Below are 15,221 nucleotides of genomic sequence, written 5' to 3'. Positions count from 1 at the left end.
CTGAACTAAGAAGTCAACACTGCCGCATCCTTGTTTTAGATGTTTAAAAAACACTTCTTTTGAAGTCTCGTGTTTGCGACAAACCAAGTGTTGCACATGCACTTTATTAGCTGATAAAGGTGATTTCTAGGGTTACAATTTTCAAAAGGGCTCACACAGTTATTTTGCTCTGAAGCAGCAAAAGTTATGAGGTCATTGTTTAAGGTTTGACTGCCCTTTTGTTCCGACGCTAAAAAAATATCTTTCTCCAACCACTTAGATTAACACTGACAAGAGCAAACTAATTGTCCCAAGACAGCTCTTTAACTACTGTTTGAAAAAAAAAAGTGTCAGACTTGGTTCTAATAAGTTGCTGCATTTTTGTTTTTGTTTTTAAATTGCAGTTTTTGTATGTTTTTATATTAACTCAAAGATTGTATCGATGCTGATCACCATTTTTTAAAATCACTGTATGTTTCATGCTTTTGTCCTTTTACTTTCTCTACCATACCATTTATTTATTTTAAAACGAGGCACTGAAAATTAATAAATATTTCAGATCAATAAATTCATTTTCATGATTTTTGGTTTGTCATAATTTCATTTGTCATCATTCATGTTTATTTACTTTTAAGTCCAACATCATTTTTTAGTCAAAATAGGTGTCTCTTCATTTCCAGTTAAGATTAAAGGAAGCTCGTGGATTAATTAGTTTTTAGCAATAAGGTAGTGATAGTAAGATAGTAAAATTGATAGAACACCTTTGAACAACTGACCAGCCAGAAATCTATGCTCACAGTTCAGTTTAGTATGGTCGCAGGCATTTAGAATTATGTTCTTTAAATCTCTTGAGAGGCCCAGGTTACATGTAACTGAGACCCGCCCTGTAACACACAGTAAAAGTTTTTACTGAACTACTAGCTCCTAAGGGACAGTCATCTTGTCAAATTCACACAATGCCATCATAGGTGTCCTTTGGAACTTTGTGCTTTTTTTTCTTTCTTTTTTTTAACTATGTGGAGATGCATCTAAATAACTACTTAGGTTAAATTTTCACATCTGTTTAAAGCTTGTTTACAACATCATTCAAACACAGTCATCTTCACCAAAGGTGTTTGCTAGTCCTTGCATTCACCATTTCCCTCTTCACCACCCAACTGGAAAACCATAAGCCATGGTTCAGTGGAAGGCACTGTATCCTTGACAATTCAACTGAAGACAAAAAGTATCATGGCAACTCCCAGTTTATTCTCAGTAGGTGGCTCTTGATATCAGCCATTTGCTGGATGGTTGGTCGTTTCAGATGCAAGAAGTTTGTCACCATGAAAGGTGAGTTTCTGGGAGTTTATTTGTATGTTTCAGCAATCAAAAAGCCTTAAATAAATCTCTGAGGAGTTTGAGATGTGCTCTGCTCTAGGTTCGGCTGTCCTCCTGGTTTTAGTAATAATGGGTGGTATGGACTTGGTGGACTGTGATAAATGTGTGCAGCTAACAGATTATGTCTGCAATGAGATCCCAAAAGGTAAGTATCTGATTTTGCAGAAGAAGTTAAATTTGGTTTTCAAATTTTACCTTTAGAGGGTTATACATTTTCAGCAATGCAAACAGTTTCTCAAGTCTGCTCATAGCTTAAGAACAATGAACACATTCATGGGAAATGCAAGAATGTTTATAGCTGGATGTAAACAACTATCCAGCTGTCTTCCACAAAATAATTGAAACTGTAAACAAAACAAACCACGAAATACATTTTCCATATTAAATAATTCCAACCGGTAATTGACTAAGAATTTTGGTGTATTTTTATTTGGGGTTCTTAAAGTACTGCTGACCTCATTTTTTACAACACATTTACAATATCCACATTTCTGGTTCTTCCAGACTTCCCTGAGGGTTTGAAGTCCATTGTGTTTCTGTTGAACAGTGCGGGAGAGATCAACTCAACTACATTCAATCACTCCAATCTGGAATCAGTGACCAATCTCACAATGACAAAGTTTGGCATCACTAATATTGTACCAGGAGCCCTAAGCCAGTTCACACAGCTCAAAACACTTAACCTGCAAGAAAATCATTTATCAAAGATAACCTCAGCCTGGTTTGACCACCAGGAGGCATTGGAGATGCTAAACCTATCAAATAACACTATTAGGGCTTTAGATGGGAATGCGTTTCGTGGGTACTCTGGCCTAGTCAACTTAAACCTCTCTCTAAATCAGATTGGTACCATAAGTCCAGATAGCTTTCTCTCACTACACAAACTAAAACATCTGGATCTGTCCAATAATAAGCTGAGTTGGCTGAGTCCAGAAGCCCTCCGTCCAGTCAAAGATGCCAAGATCCGGCTTGATGGAAATCCATGGAACTGTTCCTGTGCAACCTTGGGTTTTGCCTCTTTTGTGAAAGGTGAGCCAATAGTCTTATCTTTTTGACAATTAGTTGTAATTAATTGCTCTAAAATAGGGGTCATTTATTTCAATTAGTCAAAAATTACATTAGTGACAAGGTTACAAGTTCAGAATGGTAAAACTAAGTCAACGAGCAGTTTTCTAGACAAGTTATTCCTCAAAACCTAAATGAAGGTTGAAACTCAAGGATTCACTATGATGTAAATTGCCTAAGAGGAACATATAACATTACTGATTGATAATTTAATTATAATTACTGTATGAAGCATTATAAGCTTCTCTTTAGAACTCCACAATGCATCTTTGCTTGAGAATGCGAGGGAGGTGATATGTGAGAGTCCATCTGTGCTGAGGGGTCTGCCTGTGTGGAATGTATCTGAATGTGTGAGTCCCGACATCCCTAAACCCGTGATATCAACCCCAGTTCTGGCCATCAGACTCCCTATCATAATCGCACTGATAGGTAGGTTTTCTGAAATTCCCAATGCATTTATAAATCACAGTGTATCAGTGGTGGTAACTGATAAATGAAAAATATCCTATTAGGAATGCTTGTTGGTTCCTTTAATGCACTGACCCCTTAATATGTCCTTTAACTTTTATTTTTTTTAACTTTAACTACTGTGAGTTGAACCTACAAACATTTTAGTTTTAGTTTAGTTTCGTTCAGTTTAATAGTTTGTCATAATAAGCAAACTACTGCGGTGTGTTCAATATTCATGTTGATACTTTATCACAAAGAAAGTTCTTCAAACTGACACACTTTGTCCAGTGGTACTATGTGCCCTGGCATGTGCTGTTTGTGTTTTGTCTGTTCTTTATCACAGAAATCGTAATAAAAAACAAGTCGAACCATCACACAAGAAACAGGAAACAGACACGACAGTGGAATCTATGGGACCGGATCAGAAAGAGGTGGAATCTGGAAAAGCAACACAAGTTTTTCATATTTATGACAAAGAGATATTTCACACCAGAAGGCACAGCAAAGACAGAGCAAAGTCAGCAGATCCTGTGCTCTACAGAACTGAACATTTTGGATGGAGGATTGAAGATCAACAAGTTCAACAGAAAGATGGAAGAGAGAGAGATGAAATGGGTGAAGACATGACCAAAGAACCTGAAACTGACAGTTGGAAGATACAGAGAGAGAAGGAACAGCAAGAGAACAGGGGAAGAAAGGATAAAGAGAGTGAGAGCACGATGAGAAAAACCGAGGACCTCAGCTGGGAGACAGAGAGAGAAATAGTACAGCAGGAGAATGAAAGAGAAGATGAAGAGTGTGAGAAAATGGCCAAAGAACCTGAGGTCCTCCTTCAGAAGACAAAAATAGGAAAGGACAGCCAATACGGTGGGGGTGAGACAGATGAAGAGGGTGGGGAAATCAATAAAGAAATAAAAACAGAAAGCAAGCCAATATTGCTCCAGGATAGGGTAGGTGACACATCAGCCCATGAACACCAACACATAGAAGACGGACAGAGAGAAACTACTGGTCCCCTGACAAATCAACACCCTCTGCAAGGCCTTGATGGTACCATCCTTCCTTCTGAAGCAACTGAGAACATGCCTTATCTCACCATTGGGACTAACGAAGCAAAGCAAAGCCCAAAACCAGAGCAGGACCTTCATAAAGGGGGTGTCCATGGGCAAATACCCCACAGAAACATTAGGCGAGTGTTGACATGGCCGCCAACAGCTGTTCAGTGGAAAAAGCATTGGGCCCAGAAGGAGCAAGTCCCAACTCTCTTCCCACAACCATTTATCATTCCTGATCACAAACATGAAAACAAACCATTTCCTGCTAATATTTTGCCAGAAAGTCCACCTAGTATTTTCCACGTCAACAAACCATTTCCTGCTAATATTTTGCCAGAAAGTCCACCTGGTATTCTCCATGTCAACGTATCTGAGTCTTGTTCAACTAGAACATCATCAAGGCAAGATATCGGGGTCAACACAGTTGAGGAGGTTAATGAGCTAAACCTTGAGTCGACCAATTCATCTGTCCTGGATGACAATGCTGAACTTGAAGATATCACTGAACACAGTGAGGTTCAAACTCGTTTGATCAGTACCCATGCACCTCTATCTGAGGTGTATCAGACCAAACCAGACACAGATGAGCATATCAGTCGAAGAGACGATCCAAGGACAATGGATGAAGATAACGCACCTAAAAAGAAGATTCAAAGCTTAAAGAGCAGACAGAGAGAGTCAAAGTCAGAGAAACAATCAAGACATGCAAAAAGAGAGTTGATGAAAACACGGAAAGAGGGGCAGCAGGATCAGGTGCACACTGCTTCTGGTTCACTGGCTCCCTCTGGTGGCGGCTCCCCTGCAGATGAAAACCTGTTGATGGATAACGAGTACGCCTTCATTGACTTATTACATGAGGTGGTGCAGAATCAAGGCCGTTGGACACGTGAGAGGTGGAAACAGAGCCACATGAACAGGCAAAGGAGTAAACACCAAGCACATGGCCATTAAGGAAAACACATACTACAGAGTACTGTTTCTAAGAAAAGCACAATCAGATTTTTTTTGTTCAAATACTTGACCTTTAAGCAATGAACAGGAGGAGTCATTGAATAAGCATGACGAGTTTCTGGAAAACACAAATAAGACCATTTTTAATGAAATAATTAAAATAGTTACTTTAACTATTTGAACAATTAAAATAAAACAATTCATTAAAAGAACATATGCCAAATAGCCAAGTGAATCATAAAGAACTGGATGTAGTTAAGTTCAGACAGCATTCATGGACACTGTATTCCTGATCAACAAATAAAAACAAAAATTTAATCTCTAATGATTACCTTCAATACCAAATCTTATGAAAAGTGATGAAAACTGTGTAAAGATAGCCTACTAAATATAACGTAACTTCAGTCTTTAATGAACATAATGTTTTGTACACTGAAACTGACCTTCATTAAGGGGTAGATGTCATGTTTGAGCATGTCACACTTCAATTGTTTGTTTGTCAATAAATCGTATATCAGTCAGTATGGGTTTTTTTTTGACAAACCAAAAAGGGAACAAAAACTGATCAGCGGCCTAAATTTACAAAAATCTAATTAGTATTACAAGGCACAGGAGAATTTCCTTTCACTATACATTAGTTAAATCTTAAGTCTCTTAATTTTGTGATCCTTAATGTTTATCCATGCACCTGAGTTCATTTTTCAGTACTGGAGACAACACATTGACAGACTATTTCTGGCTGCATGCAGCATTTATTGATTAATTATTACATATCAGAAGTACACAGACTTCAATATAAGAAATTGTACAAAATGGATCAATTCTTTTACAGTGTATTATTTTGCACAATTTAAAAAAACAAAAAAAAACAAAAAAAAAAACCAAAAACAAAACAAAACAAAAAACTAAACCCAAAAACCAGGAGCCATTAAATGTAAACATGAGTTTCTCCAAAGGTTTGGCAATACAGAGACATGCATGGTCCTTGATCTCTACTGGATGAAATCCTAATTCATTACTATAGACATGGAGATGGGTCAATACCACTGTAATGATATTGACTGTTGACCTACAGTTTTCTGGTCATGATAAATAACACAATGACTTACAAAAGAAAAAAAAAAAGTTTGGCAGGCTATAGTTTAAAACATGCTTCATACGCAGGACTCTTTACAAAAGATAAGCAAACTTCAAAAGGAGAGGCGATGGGGAACATTTTAATTAATAAATGACCAGCTCCAGTGAGAGCGCCTTTTAGGTGTGGTTTCCAAGAAAAATCTAAATGCATGCTTATGATTTACCCAACCTTTAAACTAAGAAGGCCAACTATGAGATCAATCCGAGTTCTCACGTGATGAACCGGGAAGACTTTTGTGTTCAAGAGCTTCAGTGATATTATCCAAGTAATTGAAAATAGAACAAAGTGCTGATCTTCATATTAAAATACTTCTGAGATCTGTGAAATTGATAAAGGCTGATCTGAAATGAGTGTAAGTAATACGACCACGAGTCCACAAGTATCTGACCAATAAGAGCTCTACTGTTATCACCTGTGCCTTCAAATCAGGTGTTGTGGCCTGGACAAGCTAAGATAAATTCAAACTCAACAAAAACACAGCATGCCTGCATATGTTCATTTGTGTTCTGATGTGTGGTTGCTATGAGAAATGACCTTCTTAGAAAATGGAGTGTCTTTGTTTTTCTGTAATGCTCCTCAAGAGGCAAAATATTGAAATGGTGTTCAATGCTGACATATCAAAAATTCCTCTGAAAAAAGTCACAAAACTATTTGTAAACCATTCTTACTCAGTTCTCCATTTAAACCAATTTTCAGATCTCATGTAAGACGTGTAATTTAATGCACTGTCTAAACCATCTTTCAGTTATATTTTGATTAAAAGAAAATTCCCTCATTAAAATATACTGCATCTCTTATGATGTTAAACGCTTTTAAAAAATTTCAAAAGAAACAATCAGTTTCCAGGTAAGCGTCTAGGTAACACTGAGTGAATACTGTCTGTCTTTTTTTTGTTTCATATCAGGTTAAAGGGTCATGTTGTACGTCTCCATCTGTCCTAAGAGAGCTTAGTGCAAGAATCATTTTACGCTTCTCTAGTGAATAAAATAACATTTAAATAAAGTGACCAAATGTACACATAAATATAAAGACTTTCTAAGCTAATACAAAATGAATCTGCAATTGGCACAAGATACATGAAGGAAAAAAAGTAATACTTCAGTTAAAGATTCATGGCAATATGTCATTTAAAAAAAACATCAGTTACCTAGTGCATGGATGTCTGACATTTACAGAAATTGGCTCTTTGTTGATTTTTATACAATATGTATGCGATGGAACCTGCTGAAATATTTTGTGTTCCGTATAGCAGCCCTTCAGCAGATCTAGACATAAACACTGTTTGTTTTTTTTTTAAACTACTAAAAACATCTTAAACCAGTACCATGTTCACTGTGGCGTGCCTTCCTCCTCCATATACCAAATGTGTTGTTTTAATGATATGATATTCAAATGTGATAAATTACAAGTGTCAAGAGATGAAGGGACGGTCAGGTTTTGTCCCATTTATGATCGTAATATATGGATTACTGACAAGTTTGAAATATGATGTGAATATTGAAGATATGTAAGTATCTGTTTGTTGGGGCTTGACTAAAACATGAACAATTAAGATATGTGAACTGGTGACCAGTAACTGATGTGTGTTGATAGTCAATTGCCATGACTGATGCATACAGCTATGCCTGTGGCTGATGCGGATTTTTTTGTCACAAAGAGAAACATGATTAATCATGACTACAGCTATAAACTGTAGGTATTTAAGTTGAAAAACAATAAAATAACTTTCAAATAGAAATATTCCAATACTACACCGCAACTAAAATTGTAATTGTTGGATATATGGTTTGTGCTTCGGAAGTAAAATAAAAATGCAGTGCCCTGTGGGACAATTTATGAATGCCACTTCATATTTACCCTTAAGAACACATTTAAAATTATTAATAGTTTTTACATATGTACTAAACAATGCCCTAATAACATAAAGTGTTTAATGCTGTCTTTCTAAAATCTCACAAATGGGCCTGTACTGTACCTCCCACGGTTTCAGTTCAAATGCTTGGATGCAAGTCAGTGAACTGACCAATACAATCTGTGTTCTCTGAGGTGGGGTATTCTGACTTGAGATACACAAGCGACAAAGTCAGAATTTCAAACATCTGTGCACTTCTTTATCCCTATGCATATTTCAGCTTGCTTAAAGGTAAATGAATTTAGGACTTCTTAGAAATATCAACAACCTCAGCATGAGAAAATACATCAGCATTAAAAATTCAAATCTTATACTCAAATTACCCAACAGCACGTGCTTGTTTGGTGATATTTAAGAAGAAAGTTTCAAACGCGGCAGTGATCCAGAAAAAAAAAAACACTTTTTTTTTTTTTTTTTTTGCCAAGGGCTAAAGCTTTTTCTAGAGAAATTGAAATGATTCAGTCTCTCATAGCTGAGTGAGTCATGTCAGAATTCCCCCCTCCATCAGCCTACTGGTCTGAAATGGCTCAAATATATATCAGAACTCATTTCTTTAATGATGTAACAAAGTGCATGACCCGACTTCCCCAACAATTCAATGATTCATGTGCCTAGAAGTTTCTAGATAAGGGTCATTGAAAAGGGGAAATAAGAAGTCTGTGCGGTGCTTTAACCGTAACTCCTCATTTGGGATTAACAGCCCGTGTTTTGCCATAAGTATTTGTGATTGCGTGTCTGATGACTGGCTTAGGTCGAGGCACTAATTCTTCACAGCATGCATCCTCTGATTGCTTACTAGCTCTGGAGGGTAGGGCACACGGGGTTAGCAGGGTATCCAAACACGTGCTCAGAGATGCGTCTCGTCTCGTGTTTCCGTGTTGTAGTCTTGCTTCATTTTGGCACTCTGCTGTCTGCCTGGCAGATCCTCTGGCATGTGTGCCAGTGGATCTGAGCGAATTATGTACCTGGAGAACACAGGATAACAAATGATACATCAAGCTTCAATTTAAGATAATAATGTTAACTGTCAGGGTAGATCTGTCACAGATAAGCTTGGTCTAATGTTATTAACTGTGAATGGCTTGAAATGTAAAAATCAACCAGATAGCTCTGTCCTACATGTGATATTATGAATACTATCTTATGGATATGAATGATGAAAACACAAGCAGATTTAAAATAAAAGCCAGTAGAACATAAAACAGAGATGAGATCAAGAATTTTTTTTTTTACTATTTAACAATTAATAATATTTGATTATTATTCAGAATTATTGAAATAAAAATCAGAAAAACAATCAAATGACATGAAACTATAAAAATTTTTTAAATACATCTTAAATAATGATTTTCAAGTTAAGAAACAGTTTTACAAGTATAAACCTGAAACCAAACCAAAACAAAAAAACCTTTAGGCGTTCAGAGATTTAAAACAACATAAAACTTGGCTGTAGTCAGAAGAAGGGCACACAATGAAGAAAGATGTTAACCAACATGAGAAAGTGTGAAAAGAGTAAATTACAACTGGCTTCTCTAGATTCTTACACAATATCATTAAGCTCAAGAATGGTGTCCGGCGGAGGGTTGATCAGCACGTATGACAGTGTATTCTGGTGGTCATTCATTTCATCTAAAATGGAGAAGAAAGAATTAATCATTTTGTTGGTCCATCTACATAACAACCAGCCTACAAGAACAAGGTTTATCAAAATATGTGTTTCCATGGCCCAGGATCTGTCTATATGCATGAATGTGATGCAGTGTATCAGAAATTAATGTCAGTGTATACACTTGGTCCTATCATTTGAACTGAAGTATAAGGAAACTGAGTAAATAAGCAAGCAATAACTAAAAGTATCAGAGTAGCATAACGAGTCCCCAGCTCTCTTGTGTCTTGTTGTACTGGTTTGGGAGACTAGATTGTTGGAGTAGTGATGCATTTTACCTGTGTGTGAATGACTGAGAACTGTGGGAATCTTGAACAGGACTGATTGGGGGGGGATCAAGGCTCAAGCTTGGGCACAGAGTGCTTCTGTTTCTCCAAAAACCCACCTGTTTGAGCCACTTAAAGTGCCGCCAGGCCAGGCAAAAGAGAGAGAAGGGCTAATCGTTACTGACACGCTACGGCTGGAGGAAAAACGCCCATGCAGCCACAAGCGCCACCATGCGCCGACGCATGCAGACAATGTCCGCATCAATCCATCCATCCACCCACTCATCCAACCAACCATCCAGTCATCCATCCATCCAATGATCCCATCCCATCATCTCTACCTGCATTCCATGTCACTGTGTCATGTCGCCAAAGTTGCCATGCCAACACGCAGCCCTCATCCCACCAATAGTTGACATACCGACAAACACAGAGGCATGCTGGCAGGCCCACCAAGCCAAGGCTCCAACAATCAGAGTGAAGCAAAAACGCATTGGGAGTGTGGGATTGGACAGAGTGTAACCTAATTTATACCAATCTTGTTTTCTAAAACTCTTGCCAGTATACATATTTTAACTGATTAACTAATTTGCTTGAATCTCCTAAAAATAGAATACACATATTGTACATTCAGAAAGGTTGTCACAACAAAACAGTAACACTTTCTTTGGGCAATTCTACATAAGAGCTATAGAAAGCCAGCATAAGCTTTACATAACACTAAATAAACAATACATAAACACTCACAAACACTTTTCTTCAACAACTGCAAAAAAGTATAAAACACACACCTCTGAAAACCTACATACCTATTTACAGTTGTCAGCATAAGCATTCAAGAATGTCTATGTAGTGTTTATTACAATGTTAATTAAGCTTCTGTGTCTACAGATTTGCTGAATAAAGGTGACCATCCCAACACAAGCAGAATGGTTTCTACTCCACTCTGCCGGAACATTCCGGAACCAGTCAAAGCCCTTCAATCATGGCAGTGCCTTATGCCAGGTAAGTACCTGTCATACTAGTACCCTCTGGCATGTAAGAACCTTCTTCAGTATGTATAATACAGAGGGAGAAAGACAACTACATCACTAGTCTAAAAAGAAAAATCATATGAAAGATATTTCAGGCATAGCTGTATGGAAGTTCACCTTCGCTCCACTAGTGTGTGATCTGTAGCGGGCTTTGTGTGTGACTATGGGTACATATGTTTCTACTGAGAAGGATAAAGTGCGTATTAAGATAATATGCTAAACGTAATTTTGAAACCCATATACTTCTGTGTTAAAAGGAAAACCAGCCACATATAGCGTTACATTGTGGAAGGAAGAGGGAAAAAGGGCTCTTTATCTCTTAGCGTCAGTTGTCTGAGGAGTCAAATATCCAGTCCATACTGTGAGAGATCACATAGACTCCTATTTCACATCTAGTTGGTTTTGCATATGACCACCGATGTCAATGTTTAAGCATAAAGTATACATTTCAGGAGCATGTATGCAGATTATAGAAGTGTATCTACACTCATAGTGTGATACTGTGGTAGACAGCAGATGGGGTTTCATAATTTCTTTTCCAGCCAGTGTGTGATGAGGCCAAATAATCAGTCCATATAGTGAGAAGACATCAGCATCACTAAGTGTGACATAAATTTGTCATGAGGCCTACGTAATGCACAACCAACAGCTACATAAGCAAATTCTAACCACTTATCTGTTGACATGGTTTAATCCTTGAAGTGGAAAGTTTATGTATGTTATGCGTAATTGTCATGAATGTTTAACATCAACTCCGTAAACAACATAAAACTGAAGGAGCTGATCAATTATTTATGCTGCCCTGGGACTGCCTTCACTTGACGTACTATTCTGACAAACGGGACAAAACTGATCTCCAAGTATATTGACAAGGTTTAATTACCTTGCAAATATCCTAGATTTACCCGATTCATCACATCACTCGCAGTTAAATTAGATACGTCCTCTGCAGCGAGCAAGAAAAGGTAGAAAAAGAGCAAATAGAAAGAGAAAAAAAAGACAAGAAAAGAAAAAAGAGAGTCAAGCAGGGGTCAAGGCAAGAAGAACAAAGATCATTTATTTACAATATAAAAATATAACAGCAAAGTAGAAAAAGACCACAGAGAAAAAAAAGAAAACAGGCCAGAGTGGTGATAATGAAATGAAAGCACTTGCATGCAGATAGCAAACAACTCAAAGGTCGGCCACATCGCTGATGATCTTACACTGTCTCAGAATAGAGGAATTCAAATGAAATGGCAAGACTCAGAGTCATATGATCTACATAACTACTTTAATTTGATGAACATTTGGTGTCTCACAGATGTTGTACCAGAACAGTGATATGATGAGAGAAAATGTGGACAGAAATCAAAATGACGGGGTACAAAGATGTGAGCTCTAAAGTAACATGTACTAAGTCTCTCATTTATAGTGCAACAAATAAACAATGAAAAATTTACTTTTAGTACCACTGTATTACTTAGTATTATGGTCTAATTTAACAAAGTGTTATCAGCGCGACGGCAAACAAAATACATTTTGCTTTAAATCCCTTTTGAAACTGAAATCAAAAACTTAAGCTACAAGTAGCGTAACACGAATCCAATATCTTGGACAAATTTGCACAAATTTTATCTTACCATATCCAACGGTGGGTAAGCCCAGGTGCTTCATGCGGTTTTTGACAAGCTCAGAGAGCTCCTGCCTCTCGGAGCGTCGGTACAGGTTCAGCCGCTGCTGGGAGATGCGTTCCGCACGGCTCGGTGCTTTGGCGCTCTTTCTGCTGAGCCGTCGGGCCCACTGCATGCTCTTCTTCCGCAAGAGCGGATGCTCTGATTGGTCACTCCCTGTAGAGTTCCGATGGGCCGTTTTCTCTTTCCAGGACTCCCGTCTGTCCCTGGCGTCTTCGCAGTCTTCTACGTTGACTGACATCTGAGACTAGCGAGAAAAACACGTTTAAACAGACCATGTCCAATTAGTATCTAAGCAGTTCTTGTTTTAAGATGCACTTGAAAATAAAACCTGTTTTTTCTCTGGGTGCTACTGTGGTTCAGAATTTTGTAAAATGCAGCTCTGACATGTTAAAAGGTAAATTATGGATGGATCTTTCATCTCTTTGCAAACCTCCTTAAACTGGGTTGGACAGATGGATAAAACAATACATGAATGATTAAAATGGACAATGAAAGCACAATAAAAGAAAGAAACTGTAGTAGTGATAAATCAATGCTGATAAACCAGCCTGCAAAGCCTTGTTAAGACGCCTATGATTCAAATGAAAAAAAGTTGCTGAAACCAACATACCCCTTTGGCATGTTCTTTGTGAAAAATAAATAAATAGGAACATAACCAAATCAGTCTAAATTTGGTGTACTTCTTTGTGAAATGGGAATATGTTATTAGGGACTATAGGCCAATAATTCTTTATGACCATTGCATTTAATTGTTCTGTTGACTTAGTTGTTTAGAGTCCCCTCTTAAAAAAGTAACACCGACATTAATTTTGCCTGAAAGACTATCTCTGTCAAGCTAATTCAGATTAAAAGAATCCAGGTGCTTGAATGCAAGAGCAGCATGAAGAGAGTGTGGAATGCACTGAAATGCTAGGAGATGGGAATAACTGTCTCTTTGTGTAGATCTGGCCAGTCAGACCTCTGATGAAGAGAACATGTGGGATTCTGTGCGGTAGATTCCAATGGGGATTTCTGCACTGGATGAACAGAGCTTCTGAAACAGTCTTCCATAGGTTCGGATCCACAGGTCCTCTTCAGTCACTTTCATCTGGTTAAAGGAGTGAACGACTTTGATTCATATGAATAATTTATGTGTGTGTGTGTGTGTGTGTGTGTGTATGTGTGTGTGTGTGTGTGTGTGTGTTTGCGTGTCTGTGTGAGTTCGGACTTACTGCACAGAGGTAGCCTGATCCTGGAGTGGTGTCCAAACCGAGCAAGAGCCTGGCAATGGGAATCATGTAGTCCTTCACAAACGACTAGACCCAACAGAGAAACAACATCCAGAAATTATATCAAAAGACCTGGGGAGATCAATACCAGAGCTCTATTTGAGCTGGCATGAATTTTACAGACAGCAAATGGATGAAATAATATTCTGTTACATTTTAAGGCTTAATTATTTCAGGATTGGTACTTAATTCAATGTAATACGTGAAATCAAAATGAGAAATTTCCTTTGGGAAATCAATTTGCCTTATTGTGTTTTTTTTTGTTTGTTTGTTTTTTTAATAAAGTATTGCAGTCACGATGGGGCTTCTTTTAATTTGGGGAATTGCAAAAGTGCACAGATACCTCCAAAAGCTTTTCACCTGACAGAGAGACATTTCACCCAGCACAGCAGCTATGAGGCCAAGATTAATCCATCATGAGCTGAAAGCAAGAAAACTCACTTGGTAAAGGAGTGTATCAAGCATACTGATACTGAAAACTCGTCCTGCAGCAAAGGGAAGACGAAACATGAAGGCTAGATTTGATCCCTTATCTCTCTCTATCTGAAAAGAAAAGACAAAAACACCCATCATCTTGCCTCAGGGTGTCAGTAACTCAGTCGTGTTTAGTGCTTTGAAAATTGTTGAGTGCACATGTCTTTTTCAAACAAAAAAGTCAAATCAAACACAGCACTTTTTTTTCTTGAAATATGTAAGAAATGAACATACAAGAACATATAAACTCAAGAATATAGTAAATTTCAGCACAATTATTATTTTTCTGTCAGAAAAAATATAAAAGAAAATCAAAAAGGGTAAGAAAAGCAGTTGCTTTTTAGCTTTTTCACCTTCTCCAGTTTGGAGAGAGCCAGTGAGTAGCAGTCCTTGGCTCTGAACTGCATGAAACGCATGTTGAAGGGGTGTGTGAGCTCTGTAATAATACTCAGACTGGGAAACAACCTGAGAGACAGAGAGAATGAGAGAAAAAAAAACACAAACGAGATATGAGAGAAGTTTTGACTTTTTTTTTTGCTGTAATTTTACAATTTTCTTTTTATTTTCTGAGTCTTAGCCTCATATCTTCTAATTAACACACTGATAATAACCACTCCTCTGTCACTCTGCTCAGAGAACACATAAGTGGGACGTGAAGAGGTCAAACAGTGACACAAAACAATGTCAAAATTAAGATGGGATTAAAAGCATATAAATTTGACATTACCTTATATAAATTAATGTGACTTGTCAGTGAGGATGAGAGATTTACCTGAACATAGTCTGCACATTAACAATGGTCTTGGCATCTGCCATGTAGTCTTCTTCAGCACTCATAGTGCTCTCCTTATCCACCACCACCAGATTGTCAGCATAGATAATCCCACACTGCAGTAAATTATCTAAACTG

At 37.6% G+C, this 15,221-nt stretch overlaps 1 protein-coding gene across 5 annotated transcripts in view; it reads right to left on the bottom strand.

The window, feature by feature from the left end:
• Positions 1-8,774: 8,774 nt before the first annotated feature.
• The window catches only part of kcnt1b (potassium sodium-activated channel subfamily T member 1b), a 52,924-nt gene continuing 46,477 nt past the window's right edge, over positions 8,775-15,221 (bottom strand). For 4 of the 5 annotated variants that reach the window (XM_030791304.1, XM_030791301.1, XM_030791302.1 and 1 more), the window contains 8 exons: positions 15,084-15,218; positions 14,665-14,776; positions 14,279-14,380; positions 13,781-13,864; positions 13,528-13,656; positions 12,516-12,813; positions 9,472-9,556; positions 8,775-8,892 (listed from right to left, as the gene is read on the bottom strand). In XM_030791304.1, the coding sequence (XP_030647164.1) occupies positions 8,775-8,892; positions 9,472-9,556; positions 12,516-12,813; positions 13,528-13,656; positions 13,781-13,864; positions 14,279-14,380; positions 14,665-14,776; positions 15,084-15,218 (1,063 nt within the window). Of the gene's footprint in view, positions 8,893-9,471; positions 9,557-11,776; positions 11,840-12,515; positions 12,814-13,527; positions 13,657-13,780; positions 13,865-14,278; positions 14,381-14,664; positions 14,777-15,083; positions 15,219-15,221 lie in introns of all 5 variants that reach the window. The other variant, XM_030791300.1, reaches the window with a different exon arrangement.

Source organism: Chanos chanos, chromosome 14 (assembly GCF_902362185.1).
Source record: "Chanos chanos chromosome 14, fChaCha1.1, whole genome shotgun sequence".
NCBI lineage: Eukaryota > Metazoa > Chordata > Actinopteri > Gonorynchiformes > Chanidae > Chanos > Chanos chanos.
This window is presented reverse-complemented; position numbering and strand designations above follow the sequence as displayed.